The sequence below is a fragment of the Chiloscyllium punctatum genome, chromosome 38 (assembly GCF_047496795.1).
Source record: "Chiloscyllium punctatum isolate Juve2018m chromosome 38, sChiPun1.3, whole genome shotgun sequence".
NCBI lineage: Eukaryota > Metazoa > Chordata > Chondrichthyes > Orectolobiformes > Hemiscylliidae > Chiloscyllium > Chiloscyllium punctatum.
In genome coordinates this window covers 14,024,503-14,052,224 of record NC_092776.1, presented here as the reverse complement: position 1 = coordinate 14,052,224, position 27,722 = coordinate 14,024,503, and the positions used below count along the sequence as shown (strand labels likewise).

Sequence of the window (27,722 nt, the reverse complement as noted above, 5' to 3'; positions counted from 1 at the left end):
TAGAATGATAAATAAGAGTTCAAATGCATGGGTATTCAATAAGATAGAGATGGTGGGTGGAGTGTTAACAGCATCCGGAGATGATGTTCTTTTCAATGGGAACCCTTCAGCCCATTGCCCAAGTTATAGTCACATTGCATTTACAGGCAAGAAAAGACCAGCTGCTCCTTCAAGCCTGCCTCCTAGCATCATGAAGATTGGAACATCATCACTAAACACAACGATGCAACCCAATGAATGAGGTTCAACTCCCAGGGCTAATGACCGGGAAGGAAAATGAATCTGAAAGATGCCCTTCCAATCTTTTGAAGCGGTTGAAACCAGTCTGGGAAATCACACTAATGCGCAGTTGTTCTTTCTGTGTAACTGGCATAGCCATGAGCATCACCAGGATGTTTGACGCTGTGAGAGAGACACTGGAGAATGACCTGAGCTTGTGGAACAGCTGATCTTGTGCAGTCAGTTATTGTGCAGTCTGTTGTGGAAAGGAAGATTGGCAAGAAAGAGAGCGGTAGGTAGCTGCTGGAGCTGTGGTGTGACTGAAAATTTCACCTACTCCACATCAAGAAGTAGTGATCCTTCTGGTTTATCAACAGTAAGCAGTAATCCACAGCTAAAAATTTTTTCATCCTCAAAATGAGCTTAGGAAATCAAGAAATGAAATGGCACAGGTTCTTAAGTGTCATTGTTGGCTGACGATTGCTATAAAGCTCTTTCCAGTAATGTTCTTAATAAGTACTTGCATTTGCTTCCTGGCTTAATCTGTTTTCTGTCACTTATTCCTGAAATGCATTCAGTGAAACATTTATTAAAGCTGTCGTTGAGTGAGCCCTCCCCTAATTTGTTTTTCTCTTCGAAATTATACTGTTTGCTGAATTTCCTTTAGTTTTAACTTCCAATTTCTTTTTCAAGTCAATCTGAGACTGATGTGGCCCCTTCTGCTATCACATTCCAGTCACCATTCTTACTTTAGGAGATTAGATAATGAATACCAGTGGGACATCTGACTTTAGATGACATCATTTAAGGAAAAAACAGACATTCCAGTCGCACCTTGCATGAGCTCAGGATGTCCCTGAATGCTTTTCAGTGAAAAAAAGCATTTCTCAAAGTGATTTGACTGTTGTATTACAGGAAATGTGGCAGTCAGTTTACTCGTGGGAAGATCTCTCAAATAACCACACTTCTTAGATGATAACTAACAAAAATATTAACATGAGATTTTTTACAAATAGATGTGTTACATTGGTCTTAAATAAGATGAATTACTCTAGGTGCAGGATGACTTACTTTAATATTGCTTCATGAAGGCATAAAGCATAGGAGGAAGTTGTTACTGTGTTAGCTCTTTGAAAGAGCTATCTAATTAATGTCACCCCTCGTTCCTCCCCATTTCCTTCCATGGGCTCTTTTCCCCTAGCCCTATGAGCTTTTCCTTTTCAATTATTTATCCAGTTCTGTTTTGAACATTTTAATGAATCTGTTTCAATTACTTTTTCAAGCAGCATACTCAATATCAGTATGGCCCACTATGCGAAAACAAGAAGGTGTCCTCATTGTCTCTAACTCTTACTAAGTATCTGATCTGTGTCCTCTTGTTAGCAAGCTCTGCTGCTAGTGAAAATAGATTCTCCTTATTTATCTAAGGAGACTCATCTCTTCATTTCTGGATTATCCAAGATCCCTATCACTGCAGCGTATCTTTCTGCTCAACTGCTGTGCATGTTTTGTTCAATAGTGCTTCAGAAGAAAAGCTTATTCTTTGGTAAATGGTTTTACTATTGCCTCCTGCCTCCAAACCATTTGTACAATTTCTTACCTTATTCTGTTTTATTGATATTTCTAGGGGTTAGCGCCCCTGAGCAGTATTTAAATGCCAATTCGGAAACTTTTCTGAGAATTAATATTTAAACCTGTCAATATCCTCACCTCACAATCTCCCTCCCTCCTTCGCCTGCAGATTTTAAGGCCTCATCCAAGTGACAGCTAACCACTCATTCCCTGCTTATGTTATTCTATACTTCTCAGCTGTGGTGTTGACCTTGATCCTTTATCCTACCTTCTGCAAATGCAATAAAAAAGAGATGTGTACGCATAGATGAAAAGTATTATTGGTTGACTTTTAAAAAATGAGAAGTTATAATGCTCAGTTCAGTTCATCTAAGTGTTTAACCTTTCGCATTTAATCCTCAGCCTTCCCTTTCCAAAGATTGCCGTCTTGATAGAGACGTGCTTTCATCTTTTAAGTTATTCCAGTGCAGTTGGCATGTCACACTAGCTGAAAAGGTAACCAGAGCTGGCTGGCACTGTATTCATAGAACATTGCAGTACAGGCTCTTCAGCCCTCGATGTTGCGATGTGGTCCTGTCATACCAATCTGAAGCCCATCTAACCTACACTATTCCATGTACGTCCATATGCTTGTTCAACACATTCTAGTCTGGATGAAGGAGGTGCTGTGTTTAGGGTTTCCTGTGTTGATTGCTTCCAGTTCTTCCAGTTCCAGTTCAGATTTTTGCTGCATTTCTACTTTACCAACAGCAACTTAGATTTGTACAGGCCCTTTAGTGTCATCTCGAGGCTTTCACAAGTTTAAAATTTAACATTGGGCCATGTAAAGAGGCACAGAGGGTGCAGGGATTGGAACCATGTTGACCTCTGACTGCGAGGTCGTTGTTTGGGGTTGTTAACCTGTGCCAATCAGGAAAGCCCTGGCTGACCAATACAACCGGGAGATGGGAAAAAAAGCAAGAAATTTTTAAAAATGATATAACCAGGATATTAGATCTGACTCCGACTGGATGGCCACAGTCGGCCTATTATGCACAAGTAAATAAAAGGGTGACTTGGTGGTGGGATACCAGCCTTGGTGCAGTTATTTCAGAAGGTTGAATTACAAGCTTGATATTTGAGTGATTTTAAGAAGATGGTGCAAGTTAGGAGCAAATTCAGAGTTTGGTCCCTTTACAACTGAAGGCATAACAGCCAATGTTGGGGTGAGTTGAATGGAGAGTGGACAAAATACCAGAATGGGGGAACACAAACCTGAGCAAAATGCAGGTGACCACGCTTTTGTATGTGAGCCTAGACAACCAGTGTTGACAGCTCTTGCAGTCTGCCCAATGGGGTGGAACTAAGGGTGACTTGGCTTTGGTCCTTAGTTGTATGATCTATTGGGGAGTCACTGGATTGCAGTCAAGGGTTGAAACTATCAAAGAAGCCTCTTACTCATCATTCAGGGATGTTAACCCCATCTTCTGGGCTTGTGGGCAGTCAGTGGTGTAGTGGTATTGCTAGACTATGGATTCCTGATGAAGGGCTTTGCCCGAAACGTCGATTTCGCTGCTCGTTGGATGCTGCCTGAACTGCTGTGCTCTTCCAGCACCACTAATCCAGTATTAGTCTGGAGACACAGGTAATATTCTAGGTTTGAATCTGACCATGGCAGATGGAATGTGAATTCAATAATAATCTGAAATTAAAATTCTAGTAATGACCAGGAAACAATTGTCAATTGTTTGAAAAACCATCTAGTTCACTAATGTCCTTTGGGGAGAGAAGCTGCCATCCTTACCTGGTATGGCCTACATGTGACTCCATACCCACAAGCAATTTGGATAACTCTTAACTGCTGTCTGGGTATTTAGGGATGGGCAATAAATGCTGGCCTAGCCAGTGGTGCTCAAATCCTGTGAATGAATTAAAAACAAAACTTTGCATGCACCAGTGGTCAGCATAGTCTCCGACTCAGAATCGTGCAGGTACACCTCACTTGCGGTATCAGGAGAATAAAACCCAGGAACTTCAACTGAAACTTACAGTCTAGGCCATTTTCTTTGACCCATGATATTACCTTGGGGCTGATCGTATTCTGATTGAATAAATGAATGAGATGTCATCGAATCAGGTTCAGCTTTCAGTTCTTGTGCTCCTGCAATTAAAGAGTGTCAATCAACAAGTAAGGAACAGTGAATTGTGCCAACATTGTTCATCAGCTCAGTTTCCATTTGAATAGGGGGGCGGGGGAGGGAGCAACAAAATGAATTTTCCCTCAGATTCTAATGTGCAAGGACAGAGTCTGTTTCTGCAGACAAGGAGTTGAGACCAATGTTACACATTTACTACCATCTCGTTTCCTTGTGGCTACAGAGCAGTTTAGGCAATGATTTTTATTTTTAATAGGTAATTGTCTTGGGCCAAAAGTGGATTAATTCAACAACTCATTAGTTGTTTTCTAACCTTGTGATAACCACAGCTGCACCCTGTTATATCCCACCGAGGATGTAACATTCGAACAAGGAGCAGTTGTAGGCCATTCAGTACTTCAAACCTGCTCTGCCATTCAATAAGATCATAGCTGATCTGATTGTAGTTTCAAAATCAGGTTCCCACCTATCTATGATAACCTTTCACCCCCTTGCTTAACAAGAATCCATCCACTAAAATGAAGAACTATGGGTGCTGAGGATATGGAACAAAACAGAAGTTGCTGGAGAAACTCAACATCTGTGGAGAGAAAGCAGAGTTAATGTTATCTGAAGGAGGGTTAGTGGACTTGAAACGTTAACTGTGTTCTGTTCTGTCTACATGCTGCCAGAACTGCTGAGTTTCTTGAGCAATTTCTATTTTTAAGAATCCACACACCTCTACCTTAAAAATATTCAAAGACTCTGCTGCAGCCACCTTTTTGGAAATGAGTTCCAAAGATTCACGATCCTATGTAACAAAAGATGTTTCTTCATCTCTATAATACCCTTACTTTTGAACAGTGACCCTGAGTTCTAGATTCTCCTATTAGAAGAAATGTCCTCTCCAAATCACCTTGTGATATCCCTCAAGGATCTTGCATTTTACAGTCAAGCTGTTTCTTATATCCACTGGAGGTAAGAAAAATAAGCCTAGCCTGTACAGACTTTCCTTATAGGGCAACCTAGCCATTCCCAGTATTAGTCTGGTAAACTTTCTGTGAACAGCTTCCATAATACTGCTAGCATGTATGGGTGTCAACAGGTGCATTTGCACCATCACACTTGCACACATATCCTCTTGCACACATCTAATCACTTACAAATGTGCACACAAACACTCAAATACACGCACGTGCACACTAACTCGCCTGTCACCACTGAGGGACCAAGGTGAAGGTGATGGAAATCTAAGATCAAAAAGAAAACTCAGCAGAGCCTGAACAAGTGATGAGGCATTGCGTAATTTGGGTTTTGAAAATATGGATTTTGTTTGGATTTAAGTGATGCAGGACTGCAGTAGTCAGGCCTTGGAACAGAGTGTTACAGTAGGAGATGCTTTAACTAGTTTTGGTGAGAGCAGGTAAGAGGAAGAATCAGCACAACACACCCTTATTCTTCGGGGGAGCACTAACGATATGCATTTATGAGGTTAAAGACAAGATAGAAAGCTGTGTTGATAGATTTAGGAGCCTGAAAATGTGAGAGGCATTTAATAACGGGAGTTTAAGTGAAGTGTGAAGTAAGACTCGCAGGATATACCCTGTCCCTGTTTAAGTTGAAAGTCAGATGCCAGAATTACAAGAACACTTGTTTGTTAATTCTTCAAATCATTCCCTGAATACTTGTCTTCTGAGACTTTGATTTGGCTTAGCTCCAATCTATAAGACTGAAAGGAATATCCTGACATTCTTTCATGTAACCTCTGAGGTATCTTTGACCAGAACTCAGAAGAAACACAATTCCAGACACCAATACTAATGTCACTCATCCTTAAGTATTTGAAGAAAACTAAATGTACAGTCTATAAAAGATGCAGCCAGAATGAAATCACTACAGTACTCTTATTTTACCCTCAGAGTGGACCCACAGTGATGGTCATTACCTCCAAGAGCCACAGACTTCTTATTGTTTTGTTATTAGTATCAGCTGTGGCTCAGTAGGTTGTGCTATCCCCTTTGAATCAGACATTTTTGGGTTCAAACCCCCACTTCATACTGGAGCACAAAACCCAGAATACACCGCATTGAGGGAGTGCTGTGCTGTCAGAGGTGCCATCTCTCATAAGATTTTTATTCGTAGCTCTGCCTGCATTGTCAGGTAAATGTGAAATATGCCATGGCACAATTGGAAGGAGAACAGGGAATCATTGTATTCTATAAATAACATCACTAAACCATGCCTAGTTATTTTTTACATTGCTGTTCCTGGGAACTTGTCATGTGTAAATTAGTTTCTAAATTTTCTATATTTGCATAGGAGCAGGTGAAGGCCATTCAGCCCATTGAGCCTGTTCTACCATTCCTTACAATCATAGCTGGTCATCTCCTTCAAAGTCTATTTCCCTTGTTAGCACATGGCCCTTTACATAAGTGGTATTTAATAATTTATCAGTCTCTGCTTTAAATATACTAAGTTTCCACAGTTCCTAAGAAAATTCCAAAGATCCTTAATGCAGTTTAAAAGAAAATTCTTCTCATCTCAGTCCTAAGTGGCTTCCCCCTTATTTTGAAGTTGTGTCTCCTTGTTGTACACTGCCCAACAAGGGAAAATATTTTACCTGCCTGGAAATATTTTGTGGGTTTCAGTAAAATCATCTCTCATTCTTGGCAGATCAGGAGAATACCCACCCAGTTTCCCCAGGCTTTCTTCGTAGAACAGATGTGTCATCTTGGAAATGATCCGGTGACAGCAGTGACTACATTGCAAAAGTCTTATGTTAACTGGCACTGTATTATGCAGGTTTTCACCTTTGCATATTGGACCTTTTTGTAGACTTTATAACAGACCCAGTAGGTGCTGAGTATTAGTGGAGTCAATCTTAATGGCTGTCTCAGTCTAGAAATCCAATAATTTCCCCATTTGCTTCCAGTGTATTTGTCATTATGTGCACTCCCGCTGTCAAAATGGTGACGATTATCGCCAGCCAGAAACTTTTGTTGGCTGGCACAACCCGTAAGTGCAGGGCCAGGGTTGGGTGCATGCTTCTTAAGCATAGTCATCTGCATGTCAGGACATAAGGAAACCACATTCAAGTAGCTTGACATCTTTGAGGAGAATCTTGTGTTTCTTTATTCACCAATCACTCAGCTAACGTGCAGTTGCAGCAAGCAATTAATTAGAAGGGACATGTTACCCTTTACCTCAACAAGATTTGGGTACAGAAATAAAGGTGTCTTGTTTCAATTGTATAGAACCTTGGTGAGACCACACCTGGAGTATGCATTCCTTTATTGATCCGAGCATTGAGAATAAGAGTTGTGAGAGGTCATGTTGCAGCTATACAGGTAATTGGTTAGTCCACTTTTGGAGTTCTGGTGCAGTTCTGGTCTCCTTCCTATCAGAAGGATGTTTTGAAACTTGAAAGGGTTCAGAAAAGATTTACAAGGATGTTGCCAAGGTTGCTGGATTTGAGCGATAGGGAGAGGCTGAACAGGCTGGGGCTGTTTTCCCTGGAGTGTCAGTGGCTGAGGGGTGACTTTATAGAGGTTTATAAAATCATGACGGGCATGGAAAGGATAAATAGACAAAGTCTTTTCCCTGGGGTCGGGGAGTCCAGCACTAGAGGGTGTAGGTTTAGGGTGAGAGGGGAAAGATATAAAAGGGACCCTAGGGGCAACTTTTTCATGCAGAAGGTGGCGCGTGTATGGAATGAGCTGCTAGAGGAAGTGGTGGAGACTGGTACAAATGCAGCGTTTAAAAGGCATCTGGATGGTTATATGGATAGGAAGGGTTGAGAGGGATGTGGGCCAAGTGCTGGCAAATGGGACTAGATTGGGTTGGGATATCTGTTTTTTTTTAGATTAGATTAGATTACTTACAGTGAGGAAACAGGCCCTTCGGCCCAACAAGTCCACACCACCCCGCCGAAGCGCAACCCACCCATACCCCTACATTTACCCCTTACCTAACACTACGGGTAATTTAGCATGGCCAATTCACCTGACCTGCACATCTTTGGACTGTGGGAGGAAACCGGAGCACCCGGAGGAAACCCACGCAGACACGGGGAGAACGTGCAAACTCCACACAGTTAGTCGCCTGAGGCGGGAATTGAACCCGGATCTCTGGCGCTGTGAGGCAGCAGTGCTAACCACTGTGCCACCGTGCCGCCCACAATGGCGTCCATGGTCGGCATGGACAAGTCAGACCAAAGGGTCCATTTCTGTGCTGTACTCCTCTAAGACTCTGTTGTATGCAGTTTTAATCCCTTTACCATAGCAAGGATGCACCTCCTATAGAGGGAGGTTAACCACTGTGTTTCCTGACATGACAGAATAGTTCTATGAGGGCAGATGATAATACTGAGCTTATATCGTCTAGAGTTCAGAAATAAATTAGAGTTGATCTCACTGAAGCACATGAAATTCTGACAGGGCTTGACAGGGTGGATGCAGAAAGGTGGTTTCCCTCTGTCTCAAGAAACTGGAGCAAGGAAATCTCAGAATAAGAGAGGAGCCATTTAGGGCTGACATGGGGAGGAATTTCTTCACTCAGAGTCATATGGCACGGAAAGAGACTCTTCAGTCCAGGCAATTGATACCGAATATTCACTCAAGTGGTGCTTCTTTGGAATTCTCTACCCCAAATGTTTGTAGATGGTTAATCATTGAGTATGTTAAGATAGGGATTGATAGATTTCTGAATACTGCTGGCATCAAAGAAGATAGGAAGAGTGTGGGGAAAATGATCCAGCATGATCTGGAATGGCATAGCAGGCTTAGGGAGCTGAATGGCCTACTCCTGTTCCTGTGTTTCTGTTTCTTAGAAAACAGTCATGCTTGATGCTGCCTGCCACAGACCACTGCCTTTTACACCCTTGAACCACTGTGACTGCAGTATTTATGACTTACAAGATGCATCACAGCAAATCAACAAAGTTGGCAGTACCTTCCTAACCTGCCTATCAACCTGCTACCATTGAATAGATCTTGAGCAACTTCGCTTTGGGAATATCATTATGAATTAGTCAATCGGAGTCTGTGGGCATGTGGTGGCGGAATTTAAATTCACTTAACAAATCTGGATTTGAAAGCCAGTCTCAGTGGTGGGGGCATGGAACTATCACCAATCATCTTCAAAATCTGGGTCTGGTTCATGACTGTCCTCTAGGAAAGGGACCTACATGTGACTCCAGATACACAGCAATGTGCTTGACTTTATTGACCTCTGAATGGCCTGACAAGTCATTCATTGAAAAGGCACTTGGGCTTACACTGTAAATAGTCGGAAATTATCCGGCATCCTATGAAAGAATAAAGAAAACAATGTACCCTTCCAACCTGTGCCACTGTCCTATGTTGTACTTGAATAGCAGGTCCTTCCTCTACACTGGGTTAAATCCAACTAATTTGGTGACAGAACCCAGTCTAAAGACTGCAAGATGGCATCCAGCTACCAACTCAGCGGTTACAGATGGAGAATAAATCTGGTTTTGCTTTAGGACCTCTTTGCAGAAAGATTTTTTTTTTCTGTAAATCAGTTACTGTGTTCAGGTAACATGATACCATTATAACATTAACAGGGGAAAAAAGTGTCAATGTGTGAAACAAGTGTCTGTTGTAGTACTGAGCCACTCAGAGTTTGGTCTTGTCCCTGGTCTTAGCTGCAGTTTTGATAAGAAGTAATGCAATTGCCCTCGATGTTCTAGACACAGAGGGCAGCAGTCAGCCTGGTTTTCCACTCCTGCTTTGTAAGTGGACCTTTTTCAAATAATCTTTCTTGGGTTTTGAGCCTTGCTGATAATGTTAGAATTTAGAATCCATCACTCGTTGCCCCATGAGAAGGTGGTACTGAACACTATGAGCTACTGAAATCCTTATGTAGAGGCACCCACAGCGGTGTTAAGGAACGAATTACAGGATATTGACACATGAATACTGAAGGGTCAGAACTATAGTTCCAAGTCAAGACGGTGTGAGATTTGGAATTTACAAATGGTGGTGCTCCCATGTGCCTTTTGCCCTTGTCCTCGGTGGTGGAGGTCGTAGGTTTAGGTGGTCTGCTCAAAAGAAAATCCTTGGAGAGTTGCTGTAGTGCATCCTGTGGATAGAATGCATCGCAGACATAGTGTTCTGGTATATACGGTTGACGTTCATGTACCTGCATACTGAGCATAGAAGAGAGAGAGAATTCTTGCCCATTTGTCAATGTCAGCAACTGTCACTGAAGCAAAGAATGTCCGACCAAGCAAGACCAGAGGTGAGCTCGAGGAACCTCCTGACCAATGGAACTTAGTATTTTCCTGGCCGATTATAGTTACTCATTTTGTAAAGTTAACAGATGAGCAGTGAAGGAGTTAATACTGGCTTAGTTTAAAATGGAGGCAGTTCATTACTAGTTAATGGAATTAGATGTTGTAGAGCAGAAGTGAAAGATGATTGATTCAATGGGGGTAAATGGTGGTAAGGAAGTTCATTTTGTAAAAGGAAAGTCATGCTTTCAGAGAAAGAATGACTTTAATGGACCGAATGGGCTTCTGTTTCAAGTCCTGTTATCTAAATTGGTGCGGATTCCATTCCAGCTGGGAGGAGGCAATATTGGAAAATGTCAAATTTCTAAACCAAGCATGTTTGCCAAATCTTCTGGAACAAGATGTGATAAGGTCATTGTCATTAAATTGTGCTGGCAACTCCTACTGACTGATACACAGGGGCTGCTACACTGAACATTATTCCAAAACAGTTTAGTATTGCTAAATATGTGATATTGTCAGTCTGAAAGAGCCATCCATCAATTCCTGCTATTTGCTTAGTGTTCAGCTTAGAGTGATTGCACAGTATATGCAATGCTGCTTTGAGTATTGCGTTTCAGCTTCTGATAGCATTTATTTCCAGTCAAGAGCCCACAAGGTTAAAGTCTGTACAAGTCTATCTCAGTCTATACAGCTCTATTCTCTCCCTGACCTTTTCACCCCCTCCCACCCCTTAAACTCTACTGGCTTGAAAGCACAAGCATTGCCAGCAATTTGAAAATTTGAATTTGGTTCAAGAGCTATTTTACCTATACTGTGTGATCGAACATAGAACAATACAGCACAGTACAGGCCCTTTGGCCCTCGATGTTGTGCTGACCTTTTACCCTCCTCTAAGATCAAACTAACCTATATACCCGTCATTTTACCATCATCCATGTGCCTATCCAAGAGTCGCTTAAATGTCCCTAATGTATCTGACATTTCTATCACTGCTGGCAGTCCGTTCCACACACTCACCACTCTCTGTATAAAGAACCTATCTCTGGCATCTCTCCTCCAATCACCTTTAAATTATGTCCCCTCGTGATGGCCATTTCCATCCTGGGGAAAGTCTCTGGCTATCCACTCTACCTGTGCCTCTCATCATTTTGTACACCTCTGTTGAATCATTCTCATTCTTCTTCACTCCAATGAGAAAAGCTCTAGCTCCCTCAACCTTTCTTCATAAGTTGTGCCCTCCAGTCCCAGCAGCATCCTTTGCATCCTCTCTAAAGCTTGCACATCCTTCCTATAAGGAGGCGACCAGAACTGAACACGATATTCCTAGTGTGATCTAACCAGTGCTCTATAAAGCTACAGCATAACCTTGCAGCTCATAACCTCAAACGTCTGCTAATGAAAGCCAACACACCATACGCCTTCTTAACAACCCTATCAACTTGGATGGCAACTTTGAGGAATCTATAAATGTAGACCCCAAGATCCCTCTGTTCCTCCACACTGCCAAGAAACCTGCCTGTAACCCTGTAATCTGCATTCAAATTTGACCTTCCAACATGAAACACTTTACAGTTATATAAGTTGAACTCTATCTGCCATTTCTCAGCCCAGCTCTGCATCCTATCAATGTCCCGTTGCAACTTACAACAGCTCTCCACATTGCCCACCACTCCACCAACCTTCATATCATTGGCAAACTTACTAACCCACCCTTCCACTTCCTAATCAATGTCATATTTAAAAATCACAAAAAGCAGAAGTCCCAGCACAGATCCCTGCAGAACACCACTGAGCTCCAGGCTGAATACTTTCCATCTACTACCAGCCCTTGTTTTCTAACGGCCAGCCAATTCTATATCCAGACAGCCAAATTTCCCTTATCCCATGCCTTTTTATTTTCTGAATGAGCCTAACATGGGGAACCTTTTCAAACGCCTTGCCAAAATCCATATACACCACATTCAGTGCTCCATCTTCATCAATGTGTTTTGTCACATCCTCAAAGAATTCAGTGAGGCTTGTGAAGCATGACCTGCCCCTCACATAGCCATGCTAACTATCTCTAATCAAACTATGGTTTTCCAAATAATCATAAGTCGTGTCTCTCAGAATTCTCTCCAATAATTTGCCCACCATTGACGTAAGACTAACTGGTATGTAATTCCCAGAGTTATCCTTATTCCATTTCTTGAACATTTGTCACCCTCCAATCCTCTGATACTACTCCAGTGGACAATGAGGACGCAAAGATCATCACCAAAGGTGCAGCAATCTCTTCCCTCTCTTCCAAGTCCCATCTTGCCCAGGGGACCTATCTGTCCTCATATTGTTCAGAATTTTCCAGCACATCCTCCTTCTTAACATCAACCTGTTTGAGCATATCAGGCTGTTTCACACTGTCCTCACAAATGACAAGTCCCTCTCACTAGTGAATATGAAGCAAAGTATTCATTAAGGATCTCCCCTACCACCTCCAACTCCAGGCACAAGTTCCCTTCACTTTCCTGATCGGCCCTACCCTCGCTTTGTACATCCTCTTGTTTCTCACATAAATGTAGAATGCCTTAGGGTTTTCCTTAATCCCACTCGCCAAGACTTTTTTTTCATGCCCCCTTCTAGCTCTCCCAAGTCCATTCTTCAGTTCCTTCCTGGCTACCTTGTAAATCCTCTAGAGCCCTGTTTGATCTTTGCTTCCTCAACCTTAAGTAAACTTCCTTCTTCCTCTTGACTAGATGTTCCACATCTCTTGTCACCCAAGGTTCCTTCACCCTACCATCCTTCCCTTGCCTCAGTGGGACAAACTCATCCAGCATTCGCAGCAAGTGTTCCATAAACAACCTCCAAATTTCTGTTGTGCATTTCCCTGAGAGCATCTGTTCCATAGTTCCTGCCTAATAGCATTGTAATTCCTCCTCCCCCAATTAAATACTTTCCTATACCATATGCTTCCATCCCTCTCCATGGCTATAGTAAATGTTAGGGAGTTGTGATCATATCATCGAAATGCTTTCCCACCGAGAGATCTGACACCTGATCTGGTTCATTGCCAAGCACCAAATCCAATATGGCCTCCCCTCTAGTCAGCCTATCTACATATTGAGTCAGGAATCCTTCCTGACAAAATCTGTTCCATCCAAACTATTTGGTGGCTCCAATCAATATTAGGGAAGTTGAAATCACGCATGACAACAACCCTGTTGCTTCTGCATCTTTCCAAAATCTGCCTTTTAATATACTTGAAGAAAGACCCAAGGTAACCATGTTCTTTCTGAACTATTGTGACTGACTTTCTCAAGCATTTACTTTTAATGTCACTGTAATTTCCCAAACAGTCCATCTCTATCATCTCCTGTCTTCACTTTCTAAAAGTGCTAACAGACTGCTTCTAAATGTGAGATATCATAAACACTTGACCACCTCCCTGTGTACCACACGTGTGTCTGATCTGTGGGGTTTTATGAAAGATGGTGTTGTTTTGATTCTTGTCCATACCCACCCTCCGACAGTGTAATGGATGGTCATGTTGGACGTGTGATCTTCCCACCCTGCCTTGCCCAGCCCTGAGAAATGGTAGCTCCCTCAAATGAGAACGGTGATTATAGAACATTTGATGGATCAGCCCGGGCCTTGCTGTTCTGAGCATCAAGAGGGATGCTGCCATCTCATTTGGAATTATTGCACAGCAGCCCACATTCCTTTTCAGTTTAGTCTGTGATTGTATTATCTTTATGTTACTAACTAATAGTGGAAATACATAGAATGATGTACAGAATGGTTTAAAACCTGACTGCCAATGTAAGGGAAAAGAGAAAGCTTGCTATGTATAGCATCTTTCAAAACCTCAAAGATCCTAAAGATATTTATGCTCAATAACAGACTTTTGCCGGTGTGTAGGAAACTATGCCAAATGGCATGAGCATTCTCAGAGCAGGGGTTCATATTTGCTGTGTAGCATTTCAATTGTACTGGCAATGCTTTGACACAGCAAGAGCATTATCAACAGTACAGGAACAAAAGAATTCTGTTCAACCCCTCAAGTTCGTTCCAGCATTGAGCTAGTTTCTGAAGATCTCTAACTCGGCTCCAGCCTTTATTCTAGACTGATAGTCCTCCTACTGTCAACTTCACTCTTAAGTATCAGTGTGACCTATCCTGAAGCACTAACTGAGTTGGAATGCTGAGGATTGAAGCTGAACTCCAGAATATGAAAAAGGGCCTGAATCAGCATCCCAAAGTGTCAGATATAAGAGCGAGGACCCATCTGCTTGTTATGATGACTGAGATGAACAAAAAAGATCTCATTGGATCGTTTAAAGGAAACAAACCAATCTTACCATTGCAGGTTGTGTATGTCACACTATTGAGAGCACTCTCTTTAAGGCCACAATTGAAATAGAAACCTTACCAGTTTCTTTTAGTTGGTTTCCAGTCATTCTGTTCCAGATTATAATTCTTCGTGTCCAGCTGCATGGTTTAGGGTCAAACATGGCATCTTTAATTGTTTGAGCTTCAGTTAGATGCTCCAGTTTTAATGTTGCAGTTCTTGATTTTTAAATCTCTCCATAACTTCACCTCTTCTCCATTTCTGTAAACTGTCCAGCCCTACAACCCTCTGTGTCTCTGCACTTCTCCAGTTTAGGTCTCTTGCACATTGCTGAAATTAATGGCTTCACTGTTAGAAGCCATGCCTTTTAGCTCCCTTCATCCTAATCTCTGATTTTTTCCTCTTTAGATCTCTCAACCTCTCTATCTCTCCTCATTTAAGAATGCTCTTTATAACCTGTCTCACCTGACCTACTATGTTCTGATGTAGTTTGGTGGCAAATTTCTTGTTTGATAACACACTCGTGACTCACTTTCAAATGCTTTGCAATGCTAATGGTCCTGAAATACTGCAAGATGTTATTGTAAATAATTGGATTTATTTTATGTACTCATGCGTTTCCACCTCTGGATCTGTTATTTATTATTTGCCAGTTTTCTAATGACCTGACATTAGTTTCAAACATGTCAGATAATTCCATGCTTAGGGGAATTCAGAACTATCCTAATTACCACATGTTTTCCTGTCCCTCGATAGCACCTTGTGCATTATGGGACCATTCATTCCTATTAACAGCTCATTATCTCATAAATCTGTGAAAATACAGTGAAGACAGGCTGGTAGGCACTGGGTTTATTTTTGAGAAACTAGATTGCAATATTCTGGCAAGTATCAATGCATTTATACATACAATATGTACATGGAGAAAACATTTACTATAAACCGACCGACTCCCGCAGCTACCTAGACTACACCTCCTCCCACCCTGCCCCCTGTAAAAACGCCAGCCCATATTCCCAATTCCTTCGCTCTGCCACATCTGCTCCCAGGAGGACCAGTTCCAAAACCATACAACCCAGATGGCTTCCTTCTTCAAGGACCACAATTTCCCCCCAGACGTGGTCGACGATGCTCTCCACCGCATCTCTTCCACTTCCCGCTCCTCCGCCCTTGAGCCCCGTCCCTCCAACCGCCACCAGGACCGAACCCCACTGGTCCTCACCTACCACCCCACCAACCTCCCAGATACATCGTATCATCCACCGTCATTTCCGCCACCTCCAAACGGACCCCACCACCAGGGATATATTTCCCTTCCCTCCCCTATCAGCGTTCCGAAAAGACCACTCCCTCCATGACTCCCTCATCAGATCCACAACCCCCCACCAACCCAACCTCCACTCCTGGCACCTTCCCCTGCAACCACAAGAAATGCAAAACTTGCACCCACACCTCCCCCTTACTTCCCTCCAAGGCCCAAAGGGATCCTTCCATATCCGCCACAAATTCACCTGCACCTCCACACATCATCTATTGCATCCGCTGCACCTGATGTGGTCTCCTCTATATTGGGAAGACAGGCCGCCTACTTGCGGAACATTTCAGAGAACACCTCTGGGACACCCGGACCAACCAACCAACCACCCCGTAGCTCAACGCCTCAACTCCCCCTCCCACTCCACCAAGGACATGCAGGTCCTTGGACTCCTCCATCGCCAGACCATAGCAATATGACGGTTGGAGGAAGTGCGCCTCATCTTCCGCCTAGGAACCCTCCAACCACAAGGGATGAACTCCGATTTCTCCAGTTTCCTCATTTCCCCTCCCCCCACCTTGTCTCAGTCAAATCCCTCGAACTCAGCACCGCCTTCCTAACCTGCAATCTTCTTCCTGACCTCTCCGCCCCCACCCCACTCCGGCCTATCACCCTCACCTTGACCTTCTTCCACCTATCGCATTTCCAACGCCCCTCCCCCAAGTCCCTCCTCCCTACCTTTTATCTTAGCCTACTGGACACACTTTCCTCATTCCTGAAGAAGGGCTTATGCCCGAAACGTCGATTCTCCTGTTCCTTGCATGCTGCCTGACCTGCTGCGCTTTTCCAGCAACACATTTTCAGCTCTGATCTCCAGCATCTGCAGTCCTCATTTTCTCCATAGAGAAAACTGTCACCATTGAGGACTGACAGTTCTTGAGCACTTGTGTTTGACGTTAATGGAGCTAATGGAATATTGTCCCAGTTCCTGAAGATTATTTGGGATGATTAATGCCCATGAATGTCCATCTAAACTGCTTCCTCTCAAAGACCTGACCTACTTAACCCATTCATCTTCCTATTCCAGTAACCCAGCTAACACTTCTGGTTTCTTTCAATTGTAAATGATAATTCAATTTAGAAAGCTCTTCTCAACCATATCTTTCTCCAAAATTCCTCTCTTATTGCTGAAGCTAGAGTGCAAGAAAAGCAAACTTCAGTTTGTAACTATATATTGACTTTGGTGTTCATGGCAAGTCCTAGTCTCAGCAGCATTATCTCAGAAGAATATGGCTGATATTGTAACAGGTCAAACTGCTGTTTAGTAAATCAAATAATTGAGGTGAGGGGGTGGCTAAAGGGCTCCATGTATTTACTGTGTTTCTATTATCCTGTTCTTGCAGTGAGAGAAGTAATGTCACTGGCAGAAATGTTTAGAAGCTTTGAAATAGAAACAAGAGTGGGCCATTCAACCCATTAAGTCTGCACTAACATTCATAATCATGGTTGATCTCCTATCACTGCATTTTGCTCCACTCCCTCCCCATATTGTTGAGCGTTTAGTGTCGAGAAATCTATTTATTTCTTAAATGTATTTGGTGACTTGGCCTGCACAGCCTTCTGTGGTAGAGAATTCTCTGATATCACACAGGGGAATGGTGTCACTAGCAGAGGGCCATGATGTTGTTCAAAGAGTGAGATCATAGGTGGAGGGCTATAACATTGCTGAGGGAGCAATGATATCACTGGATTCAGCAATGCTAGTTATTCCCACACAGCTTCTGAATCATTAGTCTGAAAGCATTTGACCTGCTGTAAATGGAAATTTAGATTGTAACCTGTAGGTAGGACAGTAGTTTCTGGAAACATTTGTGATGACATGATTATGAATGGCTAAAACTCTTTCAAGATTAAAATTTATGCACCTAATTATGAACCAGTTGGAAAAGTTGTATTGAATGGCAAGTTTTATTTTAATAAAAATGTTTATTCTGAATTGACCTTAACGTCTCCTGTGCATCCTTCTCCTCCTCTCCCCCCTCACTTATTCTCACTGTATTGAAGACAAAACTCAGCATGTAGTCATTGTTTTTTGGGTGCTGATAAGGAATGATTTAGTTGCTATGAGACTCCTTATCTCACTGTTACCACCAAATCCTCTTGGGTTTTAAGATCCTTAAATCATTAAACAAAATGTAACTTGATTTTGTTTACTTCTGCTACCTTTGCTCTGATTCGGCCTCTGTATTTCAGTAATAATGTTCCTGTCTCCTCAGGTATTGGAGGTTGTCCGCTCTAACTATGACACACTGACACTAAAGCTCCAGGATGGGTTGGATCAGTACGAACGTTACTCAGAGCAGCCCAAAGAGGCAGCTTTCTTCAAAGAGCTGGTAAGAAAGCATCATTTGTCCCAGGCAGACAGATCCTGTGCAGTTAAAGACGAGAAAGAAAGATCGTGTATTTTTGTTGGGCAATTCATGACCTCAGGGCATCCTAAAGTATTATGCAGCCAACAAAGTACTTCTTGAAACATAGTCATTGGAATATGGAAAATCCTAATGCCCAAGTTATAGAGTCATAGAGATGTACAGCATGGAAACAGACCCTTTGGTCCAACCTTCCATGCCGACCAGATATTCCAACCCAATCTAGTCCCACCTGTCAGCACCTGGCCCATATCCCTCCAAACCCTTCCTATTCATATACCCATCCAAATGCCTTTTAAATGTTGCAATTGTATCAGTCTCCACCACTTCCTCTGGCAGCTTATTCCATACCCGTACTACCCTCTGTGTGAAAAGGTTGCCCCTTAGGTCTCTTTTATATCTTTCCCCTCTCACCCTAAACCTATGCCCTTCAGTTCTGGACTTCCCGACACCAGGGAAAAGACTTTGCCTATTTACCCTATCCATGCCCCTCATAATTTTGTAAACCTCCATAAGGTCACCCCTCAGCCTCCGATGCTCCAGGGAAAACAGCTGCAGCCTGTTCAGCCTCTCTCTATAGCTCAAATCCTCCAACCCTGGCTACATCCTTGTAAATCTTTTTTGAACCGTTTCATATTCACAACATATTTCCGATTGGAAGGAGACCAGAATTGCACGCAATATTCCAACAGTGGCCTAACCAATGTCCTGTACAGCCGCAACGTAACCTCCCAACTCCTGTACTCAATACTCTGACTAATAAGGGAAAGCATACAAAGTGACTTCTTCACTATCCTATCTACCTGCGACTCCACTTTCAAGGAGCTATGAACCTGAACTCCAAGGTCTCTTTGTTCAGCAACACTCCCTAGGACCTTACCATTAAGTGTATAAGTCCTGCTAAGATTTGCTTTCCCAAACTGCAGCACCTCGCATTTATCTGAATTAAACTCCATCTGCCACTTCTCAGCCCATTGGCCCATCTGATAAGATCCTGTTGTAATCTGAGGTAACCCTCTTCCCTGTCCACTACACCTCCAATTTTGGTGTCATCTGCAAACTTACTTCTCTGTGACAAAACCAGATTAACCATATTGCAATCAGAAAACAATAAATAAATTCACACATCTTCACTAAGTTGTGCATAGCAAGGTTTAAGCACCTATTCGAGACGGCTCAGGGAATCCCTGATGGGCTTGACCTGTAAGCCTATCTTGATTCATCCTGTAGATTGTACTCTGTGGTAGTCTGGAATATAAAACTCTTACAGACAGTTTAGTTTAAATTATTAGCTTTATTTATCAATGGCATCAATGTCACACTATAATATAGATACCTACAAGCCAGGCTTTAGCTAAGGTTTTAAAACCATTAATAGAGTAGCAGCGCCAGCTCTTACCCCTAAGAGTTCTCTCAGGCTGCTCCTCTTATTGCTGCAAACAAGCTGGCTTTGTACAGAAATTGGTACTGAGATAATAAAAATACTACGGTCTTACGAGGGAAGGCTGAGAGAATTGGGTCTGTTCTCATTGGAAAGAAGAAGGCTAAGAGGGGATTTGATAGAGACATACAAGATGATCAGAGGATTAGATTGGGTAGACAGTGAAAGTCTTTTTCCTAGGATGATGACATCAGCTTGTACGAGGGGGCGTAACTACAAATTGAGGGGTGATAGATTTAAAACAGATGTCAGAGGTAGGTTTAGATTAGATTAGATTAGATTACTTACAGTGTGGAAACAGGCCCTTCGGCCCAACAAGTCCACACCGCCCCGCCGAAGCGCAACCCACCCATACCCCTACGTCTACCCCTTACCTAACACTACAGGCAATTTAGCACGGCCAATTAACCTGACCTGCACATCTTTGGACTGTGGGAGGAAACCGGACCACCCGGAGGAAACCCACGCAGACACTGGGAGAATGTGCAAACTCCACACAGTCAGTCGCCTGAGGCAGGAATTGAACCCGGGTCTCTAGCGCTGTGAGGCAGCAGTGCTAACCACTGTGCCACCGTGCCGCCCGTTCTTTACTCAGAGAGTGGTAAGGGCATGGAATGCCCTACCTGCTAATGTAGTTAACTCAGCCACTTTAGGGAGATTTAAACAATCCTTGGATAAGCACATGAATGATGATACATATTGTAGGAGGATGGGCTTAGATTAGTTCACAGGTCGGCGCAACATCAAGGGCTGAAGGGCCTGTTCTGCACTGTGTTGTTCTATGTTTGTAGAGAAAGAGAAACTTATAGACAGGTCTGAGTAAGCTTGACTAATTAGACTACACTCACATCAAAGTGGGAAACCCTGATCAAGCCAGGCCTCAAATGGCCAATTGCTTTTAGCTAGGTAAGCTTCTTTTTTAACAGTCCATCATAACAAGAGACTGGTCTAAACTATGTGGAAAAGGCCATGAGGTAACCTTGTCCGGGCTAACATGCCCAGTAACATTGTCCTACAAAATGGCTTTTTAAAAAATCATCTTAGATTCCCAAAATGCAAATTAAATTCATAACATTCCTGGATCTTGAGCTCCAGGGAACAACACAAAAATAATTTAATCCATAACAAGCAAGTGTACACTCAAATCAGACCACCAAAAAGTTAACTTTTTCACCAGCTTCTGTCCTGTCTCTCCCTCTCTCTATTAGTGTCCCTTGAACCCTTAGGTCAGTGAATGTAATTTTGTAGAAGAATGCTTTCTCTCTCTCACTCACAACTTTCCTACAATGTCAGTTTCAGCCTTCATATTTTCCTAGCCTGTAGGGGTAATGAGACATTCACATTCCAGAACAGTCAAGGTGAGGGAGCTGAGCTTCATAAATTCAAGTCTGCTCAGTGTGGTTTACATGAAAATGTATTAGGATTGTTCTATTACGTGCGTTTTCCACTCAGCTTATTAAATTGCACGTTCTTTTCCTATTGAGTATGAGTTTTGCTAAGAGTCTTCAATATAAACCAGAAATGCAGTTATCCAATCTCTGACTATAAAATATGTACAGCTTCCTGCCCTTGGGGACGAAAGGAAGTACTGCCACCCATTCCGCAAGTGAACAAATGTTATCACGTTATTTACACCGATCCATTGACACTAATAACAAATTTCCTTAAGTCTTCCGAACAAACCCCCACCCCCACCCCACTGTGGTCAAGTGCTTTCCTGCATTTCCTGTAGCAGATGAGTCGCATATAAGGTTGCATGCTTTCTGACCACAAACAGCAGTGTGATCATGTTCAGGTAATTTCTGTTAGTGATATTGATTTAATGGAAATATATTGGCCAATGTTCTGGGGAGAACCCATTCTACCCTTCTTTGTAGAGGGATCATGGGGTCTTGAGAGCCACCAGAGAGGGAAGATAGATTTTTAGGTTAATGTCTCAGCCTGGATTATGTGCTCAACTCCCTGGATTGAGACTTTTTGAATGCGAGGTAGAAGTCTTACTCATGAGCCATGGCAAACGAAACATGGGAAATCTCTGGCAAAAGAAAGACAATGGATAAGGTGGAAAGCCGACATCTTTTCCCGAGGGTGGGAGGAATCTAAAACTAGAGAGTACAGGTTTAAGGTGGGAGCGGAAGGATTTTAAAAATACCTGAGGGGTAACTTTATTATGCATAGGGTGGTGTGTGTACGGAGCAAGCTGCCAGAGAAAGTGGTAGAGTGGGTACAATTACAACATATAAAAAGCATCTGGATGGGTATAGAAATAGGAAGGGATTAGAAGGATATGGGCCAAATGTTGCAAATCGGACTAGGTCAGATTGGGATGGCAGATGGCACAGACAGGTTAGACTGAAGAAGTCTGTTTCCATGCTGTATGACTGTATAGAATGCAAAGTGCTGCAGGTGTTGCAAATCTGAAATCAAGACAAAAAATTCTGGAAATGCTCAGAAGATCAGGCAGCATCTATGGAGAAGAAAACAGAGTTAACATGTCAGGGCTGTGATCTGAGGCCAGTTCTGATGAAAGATCATAACCCTGAAATGTTAACTCTGTTTTTCTCTCCACACATGCTGCCTGACCTGCTGAGAATTTTCAGCATATTCCATTGCTATTGAAGTGAGACATTAGCCTTTTTATTTGTGTTAACTCCATTGCAGACTAATCCATCACTGAGCGATTCTCTGTCCTCCCATAGGTACGCTCCATCAGTCTTAATGTGAGGAAGAATCTTGCTGTTAATACACTGAGCCAGGAAATCTTGCTGAAAGAGTTCTCCACCATCTCCTGAAAGTGGCCTCTGTCTATCAGCCTCATGCTCCCACCTCTGGTTTCCTAGCGCAATGACGTTTGACTTACTTTTCCAGTGGATTATCGTGTAATGATTTCTCTTTTAAAAAAAAAAAATCGTATTCTTCGATTGACTTCCTATGGTGCATGTTGTTTGTGGCAATCTGAATAACGTCAGAGTTTCACAGTGAGGGCAAGGAGCATCGACCCTGCATCTTCGCACTGCATCCCTGAGATTGAACACTCTGAACTCCTTGAGTCTGTTTTGTTGACTTTTGTAAAACAGGAATCCTGGTCCTGGCAAAGCGGAATGACACAAATATGCGAGACAATTTTGTGGTCTCCTAAGTATTATTCTTTTCCTCCTCCCTTGCTGGGCTTCCTTACTCAGTGTCAAGAGCTGTATGACTAGATTCTGCAGTTACTTGGGTGAAAGTCTTGGTGAGTTTGAGTTCTCATTTCCACCCTGGGGACAAGACTTCTGTGGACTGTCTGGACTTGATGTTGGGAGCTGAACCTGGCCGGGCCAGTGTGTGTTGGTTTGGTGTGAGCTGGCTCGAACGTTTTAATGCTGATCCCTAGTTACTGTGTTTACTAGAAGTGTCAATCGCTGCACACAAGTGATGCAGCTTCCTGTCTCATTGTGGAACGTGCTTTGGAGAATAAAGAATTGTAATGGAGCATCTTTTTCAGGAAGCCATTTTTCTTCCAGCTAGGGTTGTCATTAAAATTCAGAACTCTCTAGCCAAAGCACTCAGGGAGCTATTAGAAACTTTCCGAGAAAGGCCAGGTTGACCCACTGTAAGCTTTCAAGCTCGTTCCACTCCATATAGAGGAAGCTGATCACAGCTAAACAATGATTAAATTGTGTACTGTCGGCCTCGGCATCCATGGGCTCAAGAGGCAAAACTCAACAAGGTTGTCCAGTGCCTAACTATTCATTCTCTCTCTCTTTCGGTCTCTGTCATGCTCTCTCTGTGTGTCTCTTTTTTCTTCCTCTCTCTCTCTCTCTCTCTCTCTCTCTCTCTCTCTCTCTCTCTCTCGACCCCAACACATCCCATTCTCTGCTGAAAGATGAGCTCAGGCTCTGAACAACAACCTAAGATTTGATCCGTGACCAATAACTGCTGTAATCGGATTCCTTATCACCTCTTTGCTGGCTGCACTCAACCCAGTGCCAGGTGTCGGAGGATATGCATTATCTATGACTCCAGGATTTTATCGTGGGAAAGACACTGGTGGGTTGCAGAGGGGCCAGTGGGGCAGAGTTATATGGGAGCTCTGTTTTCCAATGCAGAGGCTACGACTATAGTTTCATTGCTTCCCTGAAGAGGAGCCTCTTTTGGAAATGTACACTTCTTCTGATAAAATTCAAGGGTAGGAAAAAATACTGATGAAATTCAACCTGAGCATTATGTGAGTGAGTATATTCGGTTAGTATGCATCATGATCCAGCTGCATTCTTGTATTTCATTAGAGGTATGTGCTGATCGCATTGTTGTAAGGCGACAGAAACATTGTACCTGCCAGTGACATTTGTACTGAAGTTCAGCTCTTCCTGTCCTGTATGTCTCAGTGTTACAGTAAGTGGTACATTTACTAATTAACTCTTTTGAGTAGAATTCCCTACAATGTGGAAGCAGGCCATTCAGTCCATCAAGTCCAGACCAGCCCTCCAAAGAGCATTCCACCCAGATCCCCCACACCTCCTCACCCCATTGTTGTAACCCTGCATTTCCCATAACCAATCCACCTAACCTGCACATCTTTGGACTGTGGGAGGACATAGTCTCTGGAGGAAACCCATGGAGACACCGGGAGAATGCGCGAACTCCACAGGCAATCACCCGAGGTTGGAATCAAACCCAGGTCTCTGGCGCTGTGAGGCCGTAGTGCTAACCACTGAGCCACCTTGCTGCCATGTTCAGGAAGAACACATAGCATGGGTTAAACATTATTGCGCATCCACAATGGAAAGAAGAGGCAAAAGGAAGAACTTGCATTTCTAAACTGCCTTTCACAACTTCACTACGTCTCAAAAGACTTTACAATTAAAGATTTTTGTTTGATGTGTGATTGTTGTTTTAATGTAGGCAACACTGCAGTCTATTTCTATGCAGTAAGATCCCACAAACACAATGTGATAGCAAACAAATTTCTTTTTAGTAATATTGGTAGCGGATTAAAGAATGGCCCTAAGCACCACGGAAAACACCTCTGTCTTCAACAGTAAGCTGTTTACCCGAGTGGGTGGGCACATATCAACGGTGGAATCTCAGGCTTTGCAAACACTGCACTAGAGTGTCAACCTGGACATTGTCCTCAAATCCATGAGTGAAACTTGAACCTGTGACTTTATACCTCGTAGAATAGTTACAGCAAAGACAGAAGCCATATGGCCCTTTGCATCTGTGCTAGCTCTCTAAAGTAGCAGTTCACCTTGTGCTGTTCCCTGGTTTCTCACCATGGCCCTGCACATTCTTCCTTTTCAGATAATGATCTAGTTCCCCTATGAAAGCCTCACTTGAACCTGCCACCTGCCTGTACTATCAGGCAGTGCAATCCACACCCTAACCACACACTACGTGAACCATGTTTTCCTTCATGATGCTTTTGTAATCTTTGGTCAATCAGCGTACACCTCTGCCTTCTGGTTCTCAATCCCTTTGCTGATGGGAACAGTTTCTATCTATCCACTGTCTCTAAGCCCCTCGTGATTTTGAACACTTCAACCAAAGCTCTTCTCAACTTTTTCTGAAGAGAACAGCCACAACCTCTCCAATCTATTTACATAACTCAAATTTCTCATCCCTGAATATTCCTCATTAATCTTTTTTATGCTTTCTGTAATGTCTTCACCTCCTCTCTAAAGTGCAGAGTCTGAAACTAGATGCTGTACTCTGGTTAAGACCGAACTAGTGTTTTATACAGGTTGAGCTGTTTCCTGACTGTTGTACTCCCTATCCCTAATAATAAAGCCAGGATGTTGTATTATTCCTGATCTTAACTTGTCCTGCCACCACAATAATTGTGTGCGTTTACCCCCAAGACATGCAACAATGATTTAGTGGTGAGCATATCTACCTGACAAACAGTTGATTTGGGTTCAACTTCCAAACATTGCAGCACTTTTGCTCTTATACGCCTCCACACTTGAAACTCTTTAAGATGTGCATTAAATTTGATGCATCTTGGGAAACAAAATACAACATGCAAATTAACAACATCCAATTCTCGAAGCTGTAGTTTTTGTCAGCTAACTTGGTGGGTGGCACTCATTTTTGAGACTCAAACTAGTGAGATCAGATTCTAAACCAGAGGGTGGCCATAAGGTAAAAACTCTCCATTTGCACTCTCACACAGCTTTTGCGATAGTTTTAATTCCTTCTCAGTTCAGTTCCTGTTGCCCTTTTAAGGGCAGTTTCTTGAGTTAATTGATTATTTGGATTGATTTGATTTCATCAGATTTTTTTCAAAATATAATGCACCCATGTCCTAGGTCTGTGTGACACAGTGGTAGTGTCCCTTACTCTGGACCAGAACGCCCAGGTTCAGTCCCACCTGCTCCAGAGGTATGTAATAACATGTCTGAACAGGCTGATTATAAGTATCTACACCCAGGACCCACTGCTCTCACACACCTTTTCAAATTGCATTCTATACCTTAGAATAGTTCCATATTCCTTCCACCAAAATAAATAATTTAATATGCCTCTGCATTAAATTCTTTCTTCCACTTATCTGCCCGTTTCATGAGGCTATCCATTATCTTTGAAGTTGTATACTATCTACAGTTCGCTTTCTTCCAGGAGTTGTATTGTGTAATGGGAAAGTTTACCATAAACCTCTCTCCAGCCTGAACAACACGAATTCACCATTAGTGTTGCCTGTGTTACAACTCTCTTGGGAGAAGTGCAGTGGAATCAGGCCCCATGACAGCATAAGATATATCAAAAGTGTAAAAAAGGATCAAGTTGTTTATCTTTGTCACTATCCATGAGAACAGAAGAAGGCTTTTCAAAAAATTCCAAATAACATGTTTATTAACCACATCACACCATTTCCCTCATGAAAACTCAATTACTTCATGAAGAAAGCTCAAGTAAGTTAGCAAATCCATGTTTATATTACCTTATTGTCTGCATTGCCCATGTAATGATTAATTTTGTCCTGAATTACTCTTTCTAGAAGCTTTTATATCATTGAATTAAAACTGTGGGGCTTGTAGTTGCTGGCCTATCATGCCTTTTGACTCCTTTAGTGCCAGGGACTTGGATGAAGGAGGATATCTTGAAGCAACATGTAAATACACTAACTAGGGAAGGGTTGAAAAGTGTGGTCCTGGAAAAGCACAGCTGGTCAGGCAGCATCCGAGAAGCAGGAGAGTCAATGTTTTGAGAATGAGCTATTCATTGAGAACCCTAACTCTGACCCTCATTCCTGATGAAGAGTTCATGCCTGAAACGTCGACTCTCCTGCTCCTTGGATGCTACCTGACCCGCTGTGCTTTTCCAGCACCACGCTTTTCAACTCTGATCTCCAGCATCTGCAGTCCTTATTTTCTCCAACTAGGGAAGGGGCCACACGAGAGTTGGTATTGGTGTTTGCAGTTTCATTTGGGAGCATTTTGGGAACAGTGACCATAATTCTGCACATTTTAGTTAATTATGAAGAAGAATAATGTGGGAATCTTTTGAAGGCCATTTGATCAGAGTTCAGGCCAGCATGAAAATGAAGGATGACAAGATTTGGGAGCCTTGGATGATGAGAAATTATGAGCTTAATCAAAAGACAGAGAAGGCATACATAAGGTTTAGGAAACTGAAGCCAGGCAGAGCCCTTGAATGACATAAAGAAAGCAGGAAAAATCTTAAACAGAGTTAGGAAGGCAAAAAGGTGCCATGGAATGCCCTTGGCACACAGGATTAAGGAAAATCCCAAGACGTTTTATCTGTTTATAAGGAGCAAGAGGATTGCTAGGGAAAGGGTAAGTCTGGCTCAAGGGTAAAGGAGGAAACTTATGCTACCTGGAGGAAGTGAGTGAGGTTCTGAATGAGTACTTTGCATTAATATTCATAAAAATTAAAGTCATGTGAAAGCCCTCTCTAGTCTCAGCAATGTTGACATATGATGATATAAAAAAAAGTCTTAGGTGTTTTGAAAGCATTAAGGTAGAGCAGTCCCCCAGGACCTGTAAGACTCCAACCTAGAATGCTGATGGAGGTAAGGAAACTGTTGGAGCCTTTAATTAAATCTTTATATCCTCTTTAGTCACTGGAGAGGTCCCAGAAGACTGGAGAATAGCCAATGTTGTTCCTTTG

General features: G+C 42.6%; 1 protein-coding gene across 1 annotated transcript in view; it reads left to right on the top strand.

Annotated features, from left to right (window-relative positions):
- armh3 (armadillo like helical domain containing 3) overlaps positions 1 to 23,081 on the top strand; it is a 154,416-nt gene extending 131,335 nt beyond the window's left edge. The window contains exons 25-26 of the mRNA XM_072557221.1: positions 18,017 to 18,133; positions 22,310 to 23,081. Coding sequence (XP_072413322.1) covers positions 18,017 to 18,133; positions 22,310 to 22,402 — 210 coding nt within the window. The 3' untranslated portion in view covers positions 22,403 to 23,081. The remainder of the gene's footprint in view (positions 1 to 18,016; positions 18,134 to 22,309) is intronic.
- Positions 23,082 to 27,722: the final 4,641 nt, after the last annotated feature.